At 51.1% G+C, this 18,781-nt stretch overlaps 5 protein-coding genes across 6 annotated transcripts; 2 read left to right on the plus strand and 3 right to left on the minus strand.

The window, feature by feature from the left end:
- Positions 1-2,642: 2,642 nt before the first annotated feature.
- On the minus strand, positions 2,643-6,377 carry PV10_06520 (uncharacterized protein). The gene is made up of 3 exons (XM_016371326.1): positions 5,073-6,377; positions 2,921-5,019; positions 2,643-2,866 (listed from the first exon to the last, which is right to left on the minus strand). The coding sequence occupies exons 1-3, from the start codon at positions 6,303-6,305 to the stop codon at positions 2,755-2,757; spliced, it is 3,444 nt and encodes a 1,147-aa protein (XP_016223619.1). The 5' UTR covers positions 6,306-6,377; the 3' UTR covers positions 2,643-2,754.
- On the minus strand, positions 6,377-11,671 carry PV10_06521. 2 transcript variants are annotated; one of them, XM_016371328.1, is made up of 2 exons: positions 7,081-11,671; positions 6,377-7,033 (listed from the first exon to the last, which is right to left on the minus strand). In XM_016371328.1, exons 1-2 carry the CDS (start codon positions 11,570-11,572, stop codon positions 6,735-6,737), a joined length of 4,791 nt encoding a protein of 1,596 aa, XP_016223621.1. In that variant the 5' UTR covers positions 11,573-11,671; the 3' UTR covers positions 6,377-6,734. The 2 variants fall into 2 exon arrangements, with proteins under 2 accessions (XP_016223621.1, XP_016223620.1); XM_016371327.1 differs by having other exon boundaries at positions 6,377-11,671.
- Positions 11,672-11,909: 238 nt separating this feature from the next.
- On the plus strand, positions 11,910-14,228 carry PV10_06522 (uncharacterized protein). The gene is made up of 3 exons (XM_016371329.1): positions 11,910-12,347; positions 12,408-13,258; positions 13,311-14,228. The coding sequence occupies exons 2-3, from the start codon at positions 12,426-12,428 to the stop codon at positions 13,948-13,950; spliced, it is 1,473 nt and encodes a 490-aa protein (XP_016223622.1). The 5' UTR covers positions 11,910-12,347; positions 12,408-12,425; the 3' UTR covers positions 13,951-14,228.
- A 972-nt stretch (positions 14,229-15,200) lies between these two features.
- PV10_06523 (uncharacterized protein) lies at positions 15,201-17,406 on the plus strand. Its single transcript, XM_016371330.1, has 2 exons — positions 15,201-15,749; positions 15,801-17,406. The coding sequence occupies exons 1-2, from the start codon at positions 15,635-15,637 to the stop codon at positions 16,895-16,897; spliced, it is 1,212 nt and encodes a 403-aa protein (XP_016223623.1). The 5' UTR covers positions 15,201-15,634; the 3' UTR covers positions 16,898-17,406.
- Positions 17,407-17,550: 144 nt separating this feature from the next.
- PV10_06524 (uncharacterized protein) lies at positions 17,551-18,770 on the minus strand. Its single transcript, XM_016371331.1, has 2 exons — positions 18,151-18,770; positions 17,551-18,034 (listed from the first exon to the last, which is right to left on the minus strand). The coding sequence occupies exons 1-2, from the start codon at positions 18,644-18,646 to the stop codon at positions 17,817-17,819; spliced, it is 714 nt and encodes a 237-aa protein (XP_016223624.1). The 5' UTR covers positions 18,647-18,770; the 3' UTR covers positions 17,551-17,816.
- Positions 18,771-18,781: the final 11 nt, after the last annotated feature.

Consider the following 18,781-nt stretch of genomic DNA (forward strand, 5'->3'; position numbering starts at 1 on the left):
AAAGAACATAATATCAAAAGATGATTGGAGAGCCGGGGCCCAAGGGATCCAACAATCAAGTTGCCACCCTGGGTCGAGCTGTGCACTACCATCACTAGGCGTGCTAGGCTTAAGTGTTTTTGATATGTCCGCCTCCCAAGGCATCACCACAGGAGGTGATGCCCAATGATATGCGTTGTAAAGGTGGACTCATCGGAATTTGTCGTGAGCGCACCCCGTATTTCCCCACGCTGAGAAGATGCTCCAGGCCCCTTGGCCACGCACGCCCGGCTGGGAGCAGAGCCTAAGGAAGCCTAAACTCCACTGAGGGATGGGTCTCATTTCAGGGTTCAACCCCAGAGATCTTCTTCTCCAAGGAGAAGGAGGGAGCCATGGAGCTCTCAACAAACAAGATGGGTCTCTGTCTGTGCTGCCTGCCTGCTCCAGTTCAAATATAACACGAGAAGCAATTCACATCTTCTGGACAAAAGATCTTCTTCTCTTCTCTCCTGTTTCATTCATCCTTCTCCCTCTTGTCTCTCTACTAGACCCTTTTCCACTTGGTATTCGTCTTCTTGATCAGTCTCTCTATTTGCAGACCTAATACTATCTTCATTTATTTTTACTCAATTCTGCTTCAAGACCCTCCCAAGAGATCCTGTGCTCAAATCGTCTGACATTCGTTGTCTCGAACCCGACGTGACGAGACACGAGCCATTCCATCGGGACGACAAGGATGTCGTGTGCCACAAAACCATCCAACGTCCTCACCCCATACCCAAGCTAGGCCTTGAACCCCGATCCTATCTGCATCACTAGTCTCTAAGATACTCGCGTCAGTGTCTGTCCTGTACTCGTTAGTCGAATGCAAGGGAGCTAGGGATCAGAGAGAATCGAGGTGACTCGGCGTGAGCCAGCTTTGTTTCTTTCGAGAGATTCAGATTAGGAGACGGTCCTACGAACCCTGGGATTAAGGGGAAAGGGACAGGAAGTGGAAGTGAAAGAAAGAGAAGAGAAAAGGAAAGAGGACAACAAAACTCAAGATAAGGGGGGTTGGACCGTGTGCTTTGGCTTGGTAGCAGCTGTACATCCGTTGGCGGTTGTTGCAGGCTGGCTGGGTCTGGTATTGCGTCGCCACTGCCTGGAGTCATCACGGCGGTTTTTGCAAACGAGATGTTGTCTCTACCCTGTTGTGTGGGTCGGCCCCTGTTTTGGGGGGCCCTTCCTATCTTCTGGCGTTGACTTTTTTCATCATGTTGTGGTTACTGCACTGCTGTTCTTTTTTTTTCTTTGTCTCCTTCTTGTCCAACACCAAACCCACCTTCTCCCCTCCCAGTGGCCCTCAAGACCTTTTCAACAATGAACATAACCACATGCAAGTGCGTACCATCTGCCTGGACGACGGACCGGGTTGTGCTACGGCCTTTAGCTTCACGGCAGGCTTGTAGGAACTTGGTCTTAGGGCGAGTTTCAGTGCGAGGTTTTGTTTTCATTCTTCTCCTCCACCGAGACTCGTCTTAGGGGTGGATTCTGTTACTGCAGGGTTCCCTATGCCTGACTCGAAGATGCGAAGTGCTGAGAGTTGGCGAAAAAAAGGGATACCTAGCACTGACGGATCTTGACTTTGTCGTCACCCTCCTTTCAACAAAAGGAAAAAGGGCAGAAGGGAGCACTCGCAAGGGATATTACCAAACAAACAAACTCTGAAGGTTGCTTGCCAGACCATTTCCCAGCTTCCATACTATCCTGGATTTTGGAGACAGATGACGACGGCGCCTTTCACACAAAAGTCAAATATTGTTATGACACCCGATTTCGTGGCCCTACGAAAACCCTGATCCGGTAAACGTGGGATACATACATGGATCGAATGACTGAAAATTGGAAGGATTCTTTTCACAGAATCTAATCTAAAGATATACAAACCTCTTGAGATGCCTGCCAGCATGCCAGGTGGAGGTGGGATGTTGTTCGACGGGACCCATCACACCTGGATCACACATTCTACAGCCCTCAAAACAACCCAAAACTTCTTGGACACGCTATAACCAGAACACGATCCTTTTCTACCATCTGAAGCCTCTGAATTGGCGTGACAGGGTCGTTGATGGTTACGAGACTACCCCTCTTGGTGCATGGGTACTGTGCACTTTGAGTGGGTGCGTCTCATTTGGACTGGACTTGATTGTCCCACTCAAAAAAACTCTTGACTGAGATCCTTTTCAGGGAGACCATGTCTGTTGGTGTTGGCTTATCTCTCTGCTAGAGATTCTAGACTGTTATATTTCTGCCTTGACTGCAACCCACATCACCGTCCGTTCAAGGTCGGTGACGGGTGGTCGCACAACTCCAGATTGAATCATGTCTTGACTCTTGACAGCTTGGGAGTTGGGTCAATATCTTCAGAAACCGAATTTCTCATCTTGGTTGCCGAGTCCTTGGGTTGATTCCCACTGGACTCTCCAGCCCATCTCGAAAAGTGGTATCAGGCCAATTCCTGATGCTGCTTCATCTTTTTTCATCATGGCTCACAGCCTCGTGCGTGGTCCTGGAGAAGAAACGACAATCAGGAACGGATGTATACTTATAGTCTTGTCTATGTAAGATTCTACTTGGTCATCTCTCCATACATGTATTCTTCGATTAATACACCAATATGCCCATATGCCTCCCCATGCTTTTCATCTTTTGACCCCCTCGCGACAGTCGATGCTCGCACTTTTCTCCACCCCAATCAAATCAAAGCCTCCAACTGATCGAGGCCGCCATAAACCGTTATCCCTCACCACGTCCATTCCGTCCATGCTTTCTCTTCATCATTGCAAAAGTCTTTTGCATACACTGACGCTTCCACCAATCTTTGACCCGTTCCAGCATTTTCCGTTTTCTGTATTGGAAATCAGTCATGGGTACCGTTGTGCCGGGGATCGGATGGCTATACTCAAACGACTTCTGCCCTTTCAACTGCCATGATGCGCTTGCAATCAACCCTCGTCGGCTGTGGGGTGTGGGCTGCTGGCTTCTAGTACCTAGCACTCCTGTCGATTTGGTCATGCCACTCCTGAAACTGTGGAGGTCAAACCTCTTGCGAACCCCTGCTCTCTGGTTTTGTGCTGAACTGTCGTCAGAGAAGAAACTTTCCACCTCTCGTAGCGGTGGGCCAACCGAAGGAAGCTGAGACGAGCCAAAGAAGCGTAGAGACAAGTTGAGATCAGATGAAGTCAATGGTGGTCCCAGCTCGGGAGGGCCCAACTGGGGGACTGGTCCCACCCGTGGGAGCTGGGAGCTCTGGCGAGTGCTGTTCAGCGGCTCGATGATGCTCGTATTACTCCTGTGTGAATGTATTGTCCGAACCGATGCTTTACGAACAATTTCGACGCCTTTCTTGACGGGTTCTGGCATCGATGCAAGCACGCTAGCCCACCTCTTTGGCATTGAACTTGATAGCAACACACTTGCAGTAGGTTCGGCAGATCCAGGTTGAGCAATGATTGATTCGGCACTCAACTCTGCATAACCTAAAACAGGTGAGGTTATGGGAGCATCCTTGTTCGAGGATTCGGTCGTCCAACTTCCATCAGGCATACCCTCCTGTGCAAGGGTTCCTAGGCCATCATCTTCCTCAACAGAGGCCGGACATTGTTGGGCCTCACAAGACTTGCGTTGGGTCTTGAGCAAGATTCGCATTCTCCGTCGACGATGCGACTCCTGCCGCACAATGACCTCGCTTTTGGACCTACGATGTACTGAATTCTGGTGATCCATATCCTTGCTCAAGGAGTTGGAGCCAGCAACCGGACTTGGGAGCGAAGGACTGAAGCTTAATGTCTGAGCACATCGGACCTTGAATTTGATTATAGAAGGATCAGATTCCACATCACCGAGCTCACCAGAAGACAAGGTTGGTGCGATGTGTGTCGTTGACACAGGCTCTACCGTAGATGGAAGCGTCTGCCATCCAGAAGAACGCGGCATTCGCCTGAACGTTGTGGACGACGAGAAAGAACGAGAGGCAGGGATGTCACTGATTGACGCGGGCGCACGCACACGTGCATCCATACTTGCAAATAGTCGCCTAGGCACAAGTCCGCGTCGCTCTGAGCTTGCAAGGCTGGAGTGCTGACAAGAGCTTGAGGTGGAAGGACGAACTTTCAGCTGCGAAAATGAATTGGGTATAGTGGTCTTTGGCCGAAAAGAAGCGGCCGATGAATCTTCAAGGTGAGCATGCCTCCGATCTGAACTGTCATCAGCTCCTAGTAGATCATCGGTTTCTTGTAGACCAAGGCATTCAATATGCCTGTCAAGCAGAGACTCGACTGTAGATTTGTCGTGGATGGTGATTTGACTGGACGCGGTCTTCACAGGTGACATCACATGCCGATCTGGGTCGTTAGATTCGAGATCGTTGATATGGTCGCCGAGGAAAACCTGATCGCCTCCAAAGGGGCTCAAAATTCGTCCATCATCCGTTGGCTGAGTGTCCGAGGCTTCCTCAACGACAGTGAGTCTCGTAAAGGTCTGTCCAGGGAGAGACTGATATGTCATTTTGGCTTCTTTGGTATCGTATCCATCGTCTATCTCTAAGATTCTGCTGAATCGTTTCCGACTTTGGGAAGACATGGGCCGTTCAGGCATTGGGGATAAGATCTCTCGTGATTGTTTAGAAGGCGTGTCACCTGATGTCTTGGGTCGCTCCCCTGTATTTGAACAGTGAGACAGCAGGGACAGAGGACGAAAAGAGAGTGACGGGAGAGTCCATTCTGATTGCGAGTTGCGTTGAATTTGCGGATGCCCATCTTGCCTCTCTCTTTGGAAGTCTTCGCCATCGAGCAGGCCGGAAAGCGAGGCAGTGGAAGCTCGTTTGTCAAATATCGGTGAATGAACACGAGCAGCTAAGGTGGAAAGATCGCGAGGACTTCGGCTTGCATTCACAAAGAAGGCACTAGAGTGAGCATACGAAGAGACGGTTGCCCGGCGGGAGCTGTGCGATGGTTGATGACCTTCTTTTTCCTCACCGGAGACAGCCGCTGGAAAGATGCCCTAGGTTGGTTAAAGTTAGCAGAAAAGATGACTGTGGAGAACGAAATGCATACAAAGCTACTCTCGCGGGACTCTTGATGGGTCGATGTTGCTGCAAGGCTCGAAACTCTTCGCGGGATTACCCCTGAGAAGCTATGCTTCGACTGTTCACTTGCCCGTCGATTGTGATTAGTCGGCAATTCGGCGGGTTTGAAGGTTGAGCCAGGCAAAGTGCCAAACGGAGACTGGGCTTGACGACGTTCGACATCTGCTTGACGCTCGTGAACAGCGTGATTCATGATGTGAGAATGTTGAATATCACTTTCGTCTTGGCCGCCTGGTTGAAAGCACTCCTCCTCCAGGAAGGACTCCGAATAGTCATAGTAATGTGGAGCCGCTGAGTCTGTTGGAGATCTCGGAAGAGCTGTAACAGATGCTGCGCTGCGATTCAACATACTTCGGGTATGGTGCAATGAAGCAGACAATGGTGTGGCGGTCCTATTGGCTGGACATGCATTCATGGTAGCCAAGTTGAGAGAAGATCTGGCGGGAGAAGGAACATGGGCAAATGAAGAGCGAGAGTTGTTGAAGTCGGACCGGTAACCTGCGAGTCCAGGTGGTCCATTGTACAACAAGACTGGGGAAGAGGCGACTGTGAAAGCACTGCCAACGCGAGGATAGCCACGCCGGGGGCCGTGTCTATGCATATGAGCATCGGTGAACGCTGGTGAGGCTGCTCTATGCTGTCTTCCAGTCCCGAAACGGACCGATGGCGAAGCAGAATGCAGGCTATGATAGTCTCTGTGACTGCGTAACGTGATGAGAGAACGGTGAGCATAGAGACCATGGAAGCCATCACCAGGGCTTGATAAACCTGCTAGGGCTTGAGACCGGTATCTTGGGCCAGCTTTTTTAGATCTCAGACCAGGGTGGGCGGAGGAGGCATGAGTGCGGACAGTTTCATGGGCAGAGAGACCGGATGTTGACAGGGCTGGCCTCGGACCTCGATGTCGATGAGAACGGCGAGGCGGAGGGGAGCGTCGATGGCGCAGTTGATACGCGAGTGAGGTGTCAAATGAACCTGAACGTTGTCTCGTAGACTGGAGTCTTGAACCAGAGCGAGGAATTCGAGATGGTTTAACAGCAAAAGGGCCACTATCGCCAATCTCGGTGGTGGTTCTCAGCATACCTTGAAGCGCACTGGATCGTAAGGAAGTACTGGACGCGGCTGCAGGCAGGTCATCCACGGGGGTAGAGGCTGTCCTGACATCTCTTCTCTTGTTGGGAGATATCTCTTCCAAGGGCATGATGGGGTGGCCGGCGGCCCACACCTAGGAGTTAGTGCTAGAAACAGCACGGTTCAAACACTTAGGGGGCAGAGAGGGAGTCGGTCAGAAAACAGAGTACCCAGGACTAGAGGTCCAGGGCAGCAGGTGATGAAGTGAGATTGTCCTGGGTGTCATCAAGTGAAGTGAGGTAACGTTCAAGCTGAGATATCGAATCAGGAAGGAGTCAAGGAGGAAGGATGCTATGCTTCGAGGGAAGGAGCATCCAATGGATTCATTTCGAGGAAGGTATGTCTTTCGACCCAACTGGGAAACTTGTTTGTAGTCCCACTGAAGTATGGCCTCTGTCGAATGCAGCCATACATACCTGGGTACAACTTCAAATAAACCTCAACATCTCATGCAATATCTGCTTATAGAGCATCCATCAGCAGTTCTGGGTCAAATACGTTAAGTAGGCATCATCCCAATGCCACCACCACCTCGACCGGGTTTGTTCCCTTTGTCAAAGGCAAACCTTCCCAACCCTCCATGGCTTGTGCTTGCCGGTCTGCTGGAGGATGCTTTTCTCCGTTGACTACTTCCATTGGAGCCTTTGCCCCTGGCTTTGGACCCAAACCCACGAGATCCATATCCGCGTTTGGATCCTCGGGAGCTTCGATGGCTGCTTGGCCTACCTCTAGGGCGGTTGCTTGTCTTGCTCGTAGATTTCTTGTCCGTCTCAGCAGAGAAATTGGGCCTTTGAGACACTGTGAAAGAGTCAGTAATTGAGCTGTGGCAGATGGGGGGGACGGACTCATAGCGTTGAATTGGCTGACATCGTCATCGCCAACCCCGAAATAGTGGCTACTTTCCGTGGCATCTTCAGAAGCCCCGTCACTATCCGAGAAGTAGTCGGACTCGTCGACTTCGTCGTCGCTGATCTCTACCACGGTTCGATGGTTTGGGTCATCGTCCGCTTCCACTTCCACCATCGCCTTATACTCATTATACGCCGACTTGACCAGCCTCAGCAAGGCTGGTCCACATATCTTGTACATTTCTGCATTCATTCCAGTCATCTTTTTCAGTCCCGCCTCAGTACGTGGAAAATGGATGGCAATGTCTCGAAGCACTCTATCTGAGACTGGCTTCTGCTTCAGATTCTTGGCAATGAGAATCTTACCCAGCTCTAATCGAGCCTTCTCGACAAAATCTTCGAGGATGTATTGATGGATCTCATCCAGATCCATAATCTGTTCATCGTTTGTAATCGCTGGACCGATGCGAGATCTCTTAGCCGGACGCGGAGCTCCATATTCTCGAACAGGTGCAAATCCATCACTGTCTTCTCCCTCATCTTCATCGGAAGAATCGGGAACTTGCCTGCGAAGAGGTTGCTTCCCCAGTGCACGAGGTTGCACCGGTGAGGATACGTTGGTCGACGCAGGATAATCATCTTGTGCACTCTTGAGGGCGGCGGCATTCTTTCGGCCCTTCGCCTTGGTTGGTTTCTTGGCCTTGTCTTTCCCTCGAGGGGACACGAGGATGTCGAGTTCCCAAGGATCACGAGACTGTTCGAACCTGAGGGCTTTTGGGCCCACGGTGACATACTGGGTAGGGAAGCCACCATTATTCATCACATGCTTAGACCCCAGAGCGTCTTCACTCATGAGGCGATAGAAGAGACGCTCAACATCTCCCCTTCCCAGTGCGTCGCCCAATCCATACTGGCTGAGGCGATCGTGTCGCAGGTCGGTGATCTTTTTGCTCTTTCCCCCGCGGTAGACATCGACACAATGCAACAAGGTCACGTCTTCCTGCTGGACTTGTCTCACTAGCTGGATGATGTTCTTCGCATGGTCCCGGAAATCGCAGGTCTCGAATCGGTCCGTAGAGTTGCAATTGTCGCATGTTTTCCCGCAGCCTTGACGCTGAAAGTGTTCGTTGAAATACTCGAGGACCTGGACTCGACGGCAGTCACTGCGGTTCTCGCAAAACTGAATAACATTTCGAAGTAGGCGTTTTTGCCTTTCCTTTTGCTCGTAATTGCCGTCTTCGCCGTCTTCAATCATTTTCTTGAGAGTGATGGTGTCACGGTAGCTGTAGAAAAGATGACAGCCGGATCGTGCACCATCCCTCCCAGCTCGACCAGTCTCTTGGTAGTATCCTTCCAGGCTCTTGGGGATGGTCTGGTGGACGACAAAACGAACGTCCGGTTTGTCGATGCCCATACCAAAGGCAATGGTGGCTACAATGACTTTGAACTCTCCTGACTGCCATCGCTTTTGTGTGTCGATTCTTTCCGCCGATGCCATTCCAGCATGGTAGTGTCGGGCATTGATATGGAATTGATCTCTCAAAGCGGAGGCAAAAGTTTCACAATTCTTCTTGGACAGGCAGTAGATGATTCCCGCCTGCCCACTGTATGACTGGTCGATGAGCTGAGCGATCTCCTCTAGGACCTGTGCTTGTGTTCCCTTGGGTCGAACCTCATAGGACAAATTTGGACGGTTGAAACTTTGTTTGAAGACTTCCGCATTATCCATACCAAGGTTCTGGATAACATCCATCTTGACGTTTTCTGTTGCGGTAGCCGTTAGGGCCATGACTGGCACATTTTTGAATTGTTTGCGAATCTCTCCGAGTGCCTTGTAGTCAGGGCGAAAGTCGTGGCCCCACTGGCTGACGCAGTGAGCCTCGTCAATCACGATTCGGGCTAGAAGTCCTCGCTGATATAAATTCAGGAATCCGTCCACAATCGCCACGCTCTTATTCAGCATCTCCGGAGTCACGTACAACAATTGAATGAAGCGTTGAGGTTCAGAATGTTGGAAGGCTTGGAGCACATGCTTTCGGTGTTGCGCGCTTGTTTCTCCATTGATCAGGAACGCCTGAATGTGTAGCTTCTGCAGATGGTCCACTTGATCTTGCATGAGACTGAGCAAGGGAGACACGACAACTGTAACTCCATGTGTCTTACCGCTTTCGACTACTGAGGGGAGCTGATAGCAAAGCGACTTCCCCCCTCCGGTGGGCATGAGGACGAACGCATCTTTCCCACCAAGTGTCGCATTTATAGCTTCCAGTTGATTCTGGCGAAACCCATGTAGGTGGAACTTCTTCTTCAGCGCGGAACCCACATCTTTGGACCATGGAAACTGCATCAAAGATGAATTTGATGAACTCGCATGATTTGAAGGTCTCTTGACAGGAGACAGTCTCCGGATGTTGTCGCTGACCTCTGATAGAGCTGCGCGACCACTTCGCCCTGGTTGTACATCAGTAAGTACCGAGGCTGTACCGTGCTCCATTGCTTCAGTTAGTTTCAGCAATTCCTCCTCGTCATCCAACTCGAAATCGAAATCGTCGTCCTCGACGTCGTCGAAGAAGTTGTCACTCGGCGGCGACCCCATCATCCTGGAGTAACTTTTGCTCAATGCAGTGTCTTGATGAGAGCTCGTGTTTTTGCGGCTTGGTGACGCGCCGACGCCAGCTGCTAACTTTTTGATTGTCTTCGTGCGGGATGTTGTACTTTGATTGGGAGACATGGCTATTTGTCTTGAAGGCTGAGTTGATCGGGTCTGTTTGCGCCTCTCTGATCCTTCGAAATGCTTGCTGCTGGGGGTCTGGACGACAGACTGAGTTGAAACGTATTCAGCAGAAACATGATTGTCCTCCCGTATCGCTCTCCCGGCGTGCAGTCCTGGTCTTTGTGTAGACTCGACAAGGATCTGCTTAGCGGAGGACACTTTTGACGGCGATACCTGGAATTTCTCCGTCAGGCTTGAGTTTGTAGACACTCCTGCCTTCTCCAGGAGCTTGAAGATCGAAAGTTCGCGGGCTTTCATCTCCACCATTGAGCGGTTGATGTCCATGCATAAGGCCATGAGTACGTTCCCCTCCTCCATTGGGTTGAGAATATAACCCGATTCCTCAAGATCCTCCCGTTTCTTGGTCAATTGCTTTCTCTGCTGGAGTAGATGAGACATGGCGGTGTGCTCATCGACCAGCTGTCTAACTGAGACAAGCTTCTGCTCAATTGAAACTAGCATCTGCGGTAGGTGATCCGAATATGCACCATGGGCACAGACTTCGTCGCCAATTCTCTTCTGGATGTCTTTCTTCGACTTCTCCAGACGTTCCAACAGTCCCTGGCATTGGTCGAGTCCATCTGCGATAAAGCGGTTGACAATATGTTTCTGCTCCGTTGTGAGGCTGTCACTGACTCCGGTGAGACCAGAAGTTCTTTTGAGTGGAGAGGCTGCGACACGATCAAGGTTTCCTGGCCTCGAGTCCTTCTGCGGCTGGGAGCAGAGTTTCGATGGTGACGAAGCTTCAAGTTTTGTGTAAAGTCGAGTTGAGGTGTGCGACGGAGAACGCTCGTTTCGTGTTTTTAAGGGCGTTTCCGAGATCGAAGGCCACCGTTCCAGTCGAACGGGTGACTTTGTCGTCACATTGAAACGGCCGTGGTTGTCAGGACCGACCATCTTATTCGGTGACCTTGGTTGACTGGTGACTTGGCGTCGCACGTCGTCGAACCCTTGACTACCCTGTCGCTTTGGGGGTTCGAAGAGAACCTCGGCTTCGTGAAGAGCTTCGAGATCTGAGTTCATGGCGTTGTCAGAACACTCTTCAAAGACTGTCTCGGGAAGAGCATCAGTAGGCGGTCGACTGTCTAGATTATGCAAAGCCGGCGGTGTAGTACAATTGACGCTTGCCGAATGTTGCCTCCGCTTAGCCTTGCTGGGGGCAGACATAGGGGAACTGAGGTCCGCATGATACTCGTCGCTCTTTCTCTTCTTACTCTTTTTGCTGTGTATCGGCCCTGAACGTTTTGCGGCATCCTCCTCCCATAGTTGGACTGGATCTCCAAATTCCCCCAGAGAAGAAGTAGTTACATCGTCTCCAGTAAGGTCGATCTCGTCGATGTCAAGAATACTTTCGGAGCCGTCCCATTTCGCATCGCTGATTTGTGGAGTGCGGCGCGGGCGCGGCAGGGTTCGGGATTGCGATGGGGTTTCGACTTTCCGGGCTTTCGTGGATAGCAGGATTGATCCACGATCGTCGGAGGCTCTTGAGGGATCGGGAGTTGGCAGGACGTTATTGCGAGGTGTAGTTGTTGTCAACTTGGGTCGTGGTTGTATCTGTGGTGCTAATTGTAGTCTGGCCATTTCCTCGTCGGGACTTGAGGTAGCATCTTCTGGTGTCAATCCAGACACGATAGAGGTGACATGGTCCAAGTGATCAAACGAATGACGAGTACGCAAAAGCCAAGCAAGGGAATGCTGAAGGTTATGCTTGGTCATGAGGTCGTATCATCGTAGGGACTTGCGTTGCTCAGTTCATACAGCTTCTGCACTGCTCTAGAGACTCGAGTGGTGGTGCCCAAGATGAGATTGATGTGCTTGACAGTCAGCGATGTTGTCCGGAGAATCTTCGGTGGACTTGAAGACGCGTCGGCCTGCAAGAACGCGCCCCAAGATCCCCCACCAGATCACGTGAGAGATGTTTTCACGTGACTAGACCCTTTGTTGCTCGGGTCTCCACTAGCAGACCCATACTAAAAATTCCTGCCACCTGAATTGCGGCTTATCTTATCTTAGCGTGTGAAATTTTTCTGGAAGAAAGTCCTTGACCGACTCTCTTTCATTACCCTCTTCCATCTCTCAAGGTTTTACTACTCCACGCATTACTTTGCATCTTTTTGCACCAACATTTTATCGTGGGAATAAATATCGAGGGCTTCTATTGACGTCTATCGAGGGCTCTGTGGGTTTAGCACTGAGGGGTATTGCACATATCACTGAGGGTTGTCTCTGTCCTGTCCCGTCCCGTTGGTTGACCGATCTGTCCCATTGAAAGCTTCGAGGCATATTGCGCGCTTTGCAGAAACTTGTTACTTCGGTAATATTCAAGTTATCTGCCTGTCATTTGCGTCAAGCATCTGACTGTGAGATCTGAGGGCTCTTAAATTCACATTGTGGGTTGACGGGTTTGCCGCATCTAACTTAAGCACACTATTGCTAGCAGTGGTCCTGAGGAAATTGCCAGTCTTGCAAATAATTTTCACGAGGGTCTTGAGTAAATTTCTTCGCCCTCAATCCTATTTGACCTGCATATGCTAACCATCTTATTCAACAGAAACCATCCAACGACATCATGTCCAAAGCAGTGTCTAAATCTGGGGGCAAGGCGGCCAAAGCCTCCAAGGATATCCTGACCAAGGTCAAGGGCGCCGCTGTCACCAAGCCGGCCCAATCCGAAAAGGCCAAGAGCAAGGATATCGCAAAGCAGGTTGCCACCAAGGGGGCCAAGGATAAGAAGAGCAAGAAAGTTCCCGTCAAGGAACCCACCCCAGAGTCCAGCTCTGAGGAGGAAGAAGAAGAAGACTCGGAAGCCTCATCTGAGGAGTCCGAGAGTGAGAGTGAGAGCGAAAGTGAGGCTGAGGCCAAACCAGCGGCTAAGGCTCCTGTCACCAACGGAAAGAAAGCTGCCGCCAAAGATGATTCTAGCGACGAGTCAAGCGACGAGTCCGAGTCCGAGTCCGAGTCCGAATCTGATTCTGATGAATCCAGCTCCGGCAAGGAGGTGACTGCAGCCAAGGCCAAGCCAGCTTCTGACTCTGAATCGGACGAGTCTGAAAGTGACGAGGAAGAAGTCGCACCCAAGGCCAACGGCACCAAAGCTTCCGCCTCTGATGACGAGGGCAGTGACAGCGACAGCGACAGTGATAGCGAAGAGAGTGGAAGCGACAGCGAGGAGGAGGCCGAAGAGGAAAGCGCCGCTCCTGCCCCCAAACGCAAGGCTGAGGACGAAGAGGCTCCCGCAGCCAAGAAGACCAAGGTCGAAGAGCCTGCCAACGGAGCTAACCTCTTCGTCGGCAACCTGTCATGGAACGTCGACGAAGACTGGCTCCGACAGGAATTTGAGGAGTTTGGTGAATTGTCTGGAGTGCGACTGATCACTGATCGTGCTACTGGTCGTTCCAAGGGGTAAGTGATATATCAGACTATGTATACCTATACTTGATCTAACACAATGCAGGTTCGGCTACGTTGAGTTCGTCAATGCTGCAGACGCCGCAAAGGCTCATGCTGCCAAGCAAGGGTCTGAAATCGACGGTCGCGCCTTGAACCTCGACTTCGCCAACGCCAAACAAAACGCAGGAGAAAAGACCCAAGACCGTCGCAAGTCGTACGGAGACCAAACCGGCGAACCCAGTGACACATTGTTTGTGGGCAACATGGCATTTGAATGCAGCAACGAAGACCTCTCGGATGCTTTCAGCCCACACGGTACCATCTTGAGCGTTCGCATTCCCACCGACCGTGAGAGCGGCCAACCAAAGGGATTTGGCTATGTCACCTTCTCGACAGTAGAGGAAGCAACCGCTGCCCTCGAAGCGATGCAAGGAGGATACATTGCCCGTCGACCTGTTCGCCTTGACTACAGCCAACCGCGTCAGAACACCGGAGACTCACCAGCTCGTGGCCGAGGTGGATTTGGTGGACGAGGTGGCGGCCGTGGTGGCTTCGGCGATCGTGGTGGCCGTGGTGGTCGAGGTGGTTTCGGTGGCCGTGGAGGTGGCCGAGGCTTTGGAGATCGTGGCGGACGCGGTGGACGAGGTGGAAGCACCAACCGTGGCGGCTTCGGCGACTTTAGCGGCAAGAAGACTACCTTCTAAACCAACAACGTGGACGAAGGGAGGCTGTTGTTGCTGGATCATGTCGGTCGTTTCCTGGTTCTTTTGCTAAGTACTGTACGTCATGTTCAACCAAGGTAAGCACAGAGCCATCTCAAGCTGCTTATCACCATTGGTTTTCAGATGGTCGGCGGACTCGAGGGTCAAGCTGCTACGTGTGTGCAGGCGTTGAGTGGATAGAAAAGTTGTGCATTTGGGTGCTGTGTCTTTTGCTCGGTAACTCCTGTTCCGTAATACAATGGAATTTCAAATTACCCTTGTCTTGATCACCTGCAGATTGATTTTACGTGACTACACATAGAGTATGCGTACTAGAGTGTATGACTACGGCTCACTCTTGAGAGTGTTCACATGCCAAGCCAGAAGGATGACTGTGTAAGGAGAGTATTACGTTGTCGTAGTCGTCTGGCAATGCAGGAGCTGACCGGACCCTCCACGCCTTCCTGCACTCAGCTTAACTACTTGGGCCGAGGCGTCATCGTGTCCTGAGGGCAGCGTTGGGCCTGCAACTTGCAGTACGGAGTATGTAAGAATGGTGAGGAGGGGGATGAGAGGGGAGAGAAGAGGGGGTCACGGGTTCAAGATGCATGACGCTGCCACAAACCGAAGTCGGAGCTTGGACTTCAACTCTTGGGCCTCCACGGGCCTCTTATCGCCAGACATGGGCATGATTGGATATGGGAGTTGGCATCCTGACACACTGTCAACGGGCTGTGACTTGTTGAATCACGGCATGATTGGGGCGCGTGACGTTTCTGGTCCAACGCAGTCTTGTGCCTTGATTGCTGCGTACTCGTACTCGAGGAATCAAACATGGCTGGCCACAAGTTGTTTGCTGGGCTTGCGCTGTCCCTTGCATGTCAAACCCTTCTCTTTACTCTCTCTGTTGCGGACCGCTGGTGGTTGCATGCAGGAAATGATCCAGGCTCCCACTTGGCATCTTGTCCCCCCCCCAAACTTGTCTTGACTGAGCCTCGTTTCTTTCAGGTTGTCTGCACGCATCTATCTTGGTCTTGCATCTTACATTGGGCGCTTTGAGTCAATCTGAATCAACTTCAACTCTTCCTCTTCGATCCGAAGATACGATCCATCATCCATCGTTACAGAAACCTGCTCAGTACATACTCGCTCTTTCCGCACCATTTAGGGGACTGAATACAGTTTTTGAGGGTTGCTTAGCCCCCTCGGCCCCTAGCCTTTAGGCCCTTGGTCCCCCATCAACCTTTCCAGACCAGCCGTAGACCGGACCTGGTGCGCCGAAGTCGACATTCTTGTCCGCATTTAGGCTGTGGCACCCTTAGTCGCGTAATCTCCGGTTCCACTTCTGACTGCAATCAAGCCATTCCGCTCCTCTTGTCTCCAGTCCCACCCCTTCCCCCACCAAAGTTCACACGCCATCACCGCTATCACCGCCATTGCCAGCGGTGAGACCACTCGCTATCTCAATCTCGTCGACATTACTTCCATCATCTCATCATCTGAAGCTCGTGCGTTCGACCGATCCCTCATTTCATTCTCGAGTGTCAAAGAGATCGAGGATTCGGATTGCGGCCCAAGCGGAGACCGTTCTTATTGTCATCCCCTCGACCAACATACGAAATTCCCCCAGAGCCACCTCACACGCAGTACTGTCATCGAGTCGGCCATTCCGCTCATCCCTGAAAAAATGCGACCAGATCCAATGGAGCCTTTTGGCACCCAGTCAGACACACAATCTCCGACAGCATCTTCGAGTACCACAAGGGTATCGGCCAGCACTCGCCCAATTCGATCCTCGGAAGGTAGACAATGCCCCAGCCCGAACTTCAGTAGCAATATACTCACTTTAACAGATTCGTGGATCGAGATCTCCTCTCACCCATCCTCGTCTTCCTTATCGTCCACGTTGAACGATATTGTCACTACGGGCCTTCATGTTCGTTCTGACACCGAACGATTGTCCCGGCAATTCCGTTCCTCGGCTCATTCCATTCCTCAAGAGCCTCGAGCCATCAGCGCTGCAGGAAGTAGCCAAGACGAATATGAGGAGAGTGGAAGTGAGAGCGATCATGTCCTGAGCAGTTCCAACGAAGACATCACCCAGCAGGACGATGAAAATGCCGATGACGATGACACATCAACCGCTCTAGGTGTTGGCAGCCTAAAGCCCGTCTTCACACCGCAGCCTCACGCATTCTCACAACCCGTCTCGTCATCATCACACGATCGGCCCAACCTAGACTCGTATTTCCCTCCTGTATCGTCGTCCGCCCGATCCCGTGACCAAGGTCGTCATTCTGATCGAACAATCACTCAGAGGAGTTATCAACGACAGAGCCAGACGAGAACTCGTTCGGATATGTCTTCATATCAACCAGATCATGACGCTGCTCTCCGCGCATCTCTCACTACTCTTCTCTCCTGCGCTGCCGCAGTCCGACCAAAAACTTCACAGGAACCACGCGCTGGCGTGTCTTCTCAACCAACACGGCCTGTAACAAATCAGCCTGCAGTTCTACGACTAGTCCCTGAATCAGAATTAAATTCTCCTTCGCAAAGAAATACCGCTCCTAAAGCGACATCGTCTCCTAAGCAAGTCAAGCGGAAGTCACGAGAGTCGAGTAAAGACCGGCAGGCGAAGAAGTCCCGTGCTGCGGCGAGCCGAGCTGCCGCTCTCTCACAAGATGAATTTATCAGTCCGACGCTTGCATCTTGGATGATTTCGGCCGGTGTGGTACTCGTCTTTTCGGCCATCAGTTTCAGTGCTGGATATGCATGGGGTCGTGAAGTTGGCCGAATTGAAGGAGAAATGGGCATCACATCCGGCAGCATATCTGGCGCCAACGGCCTTGGTGGTGCCAGCTCTTGCGGACAAGAGACTCTGCGATCCACCGGCAGTGGATTAAGAAGACTCAGATGGGGCGCGGGCAGTAGCAGCGTCCGGGCTTGAGAAAATGGTGTGGAGCAGATGATTATTCTGATACCCTCCTCTTTCAAACAGCACGTCCAGGAGCCATCTTCGACCTGCGAGATTTATATCATCATGAATACTCGCATGTCATCAAAAGCAAGTCTGCATGTCTGAGGCCCTTGATGGATGAATGAGAATGGTGGATTTTGTCCATGGACATTCTTCCGGACTGCCTGGCACTATCCGCGGAGATGAGCAGAGACGTGGTATTACGCGGCAACGCCTTTGATTGATTACATCCAATGACGCATTGAATTTTGGGGGGCACACGACACCATACACGAAGCATGAATGAGGTCACGAGCATGAGCATTGAAATTGGGGGTTATTTAGTCATTTGGGGATGGAGGGTTAGGTCCATAAGATGACACCAGGTTTATTGAATTCTGATTCACAAGGTAGTTAGTTAGTCTAGGGATATACTGGTACCACACTGACGTCCATCGGCCTCGGTGTCTTTGGAATAAAATTTATGTTGGTGACCGAGATTCCACTTCCTCCAATGCTCTCGCTCTCTCGGGGAAGGACCCAGCATATCAGAACGACGACAATGAGATTGATAAACTACTATGTATCATCATACATAAGGATCACCACATTTATACATATGGTCTGCACGCTAGAAGAAAAGACTCTTTATACAATTCTTTGTTATACAAACATCTTTCTCTCAAACCGCCAACTCTTAAGCGGGATAGGGGCGGCTCTGGGTTACAGTCTATACAGTGGATAGTCCTCACCACCCTCAAACAACCTAACCTGATTCACCAGGTCGATACAATCCCAACAAACAATCACTCAACAACAGCACTGCACCACACCTCGAAAACTGCTGTTATCATACACTTCCCATCCTCCAAGACAACTCCCCCATCAACTAACTACCAAGTACCTCGTATTACATCGTCTTCAAGAAATTACTCTCCCTAATATCCTTCCTATTCGCAACCCTCTTACTCTTTGTAATTTCCTGTCTTCTCTTCAAACTAGTAATAGCATCATCACCAGGTTGAGTCAAATCCATGCTTTGTTCATGAAGAGGGATTTTCACCGGCATTTTGGCTCGGATTTTTTCTTGTGCTTTGTCCCATCGTGCGCGTTGTTTTTTCGTCATTGCTATTAAATTAAGAAGAGTGACAAATTAGCAAGAAGAAACGGGAAAAAAAAGAAAGGGAGTATATATCCTTTCGAATAGACGGAGGATATCGTAATAGATATTGGGATACGCATACCAGAAAGATCAACCTTTGTCTCTCCCGGAGCTTTATTTCCTTGTTCCAAAAGTCCCCACAACCAATCAGGATATTCATCATCTTCCATTGCTTTGATGACGGGTTGGGCTTTTGTGTAGCCGAGACCTTTGAGTTCGGCGCCGCCGGGGACGGAGGATTGGAGTTTTCGTGGTTTGATTGTAGTAGGAGGTTTGGTCTGGGGTGTAGATAGGGGTTGGGATGCGGCTGGGTGCGAGGAGGATTGGGTTGGGTTTGCGGTTGAAGTTGAGGTCGATGTGCTAGGTGGTGGTGTTGATGGAGCTGCGTTGGGAGTTGAGGGGACGGTTGATACGGAGCGAAGATGAGAGAGAGGTTGGAAGAGAGGGAAGGGAACTCGGCGGGAGGTGAATGGTGTTGAAGAGCATGATGTCGCGGAGGATTTTGCAACTGTTGCTGCTGTCTGCGAAGTTCGAATGCTTGCCTGTAACAGGGAGCGGCGGCAGCTGGAGCAAATCATGGTTGTTGGGGGGTTTGCGAGGATAGCTAGAGTAGGGGGAAGGTTTGGGAAACGAGAAGTCGACTTGCGACAGTGGTAAAGAATTCACCAGGGGCCGACGGTGAACAAGATGGTAACCTCGCTGTATTTCTGGTT

The sequence above is a fragment of the Exophiala mesophila genome (assembly GCF_000836275.1).
Source record: "Exophiala mesophila strain CBS 40295 unplaced genomic scaffold supercont1.4, whole genome shotgun sequence".
In the NCBI taxonomy this organism is placed as follows: domain Eukaryota; kingdom Fungi; phylum Ascomycota; class Eurotiomycetes; order Chaetothyriales; family Herpotrichiellaceae; genus Exophiala; species Exophiala mesophila.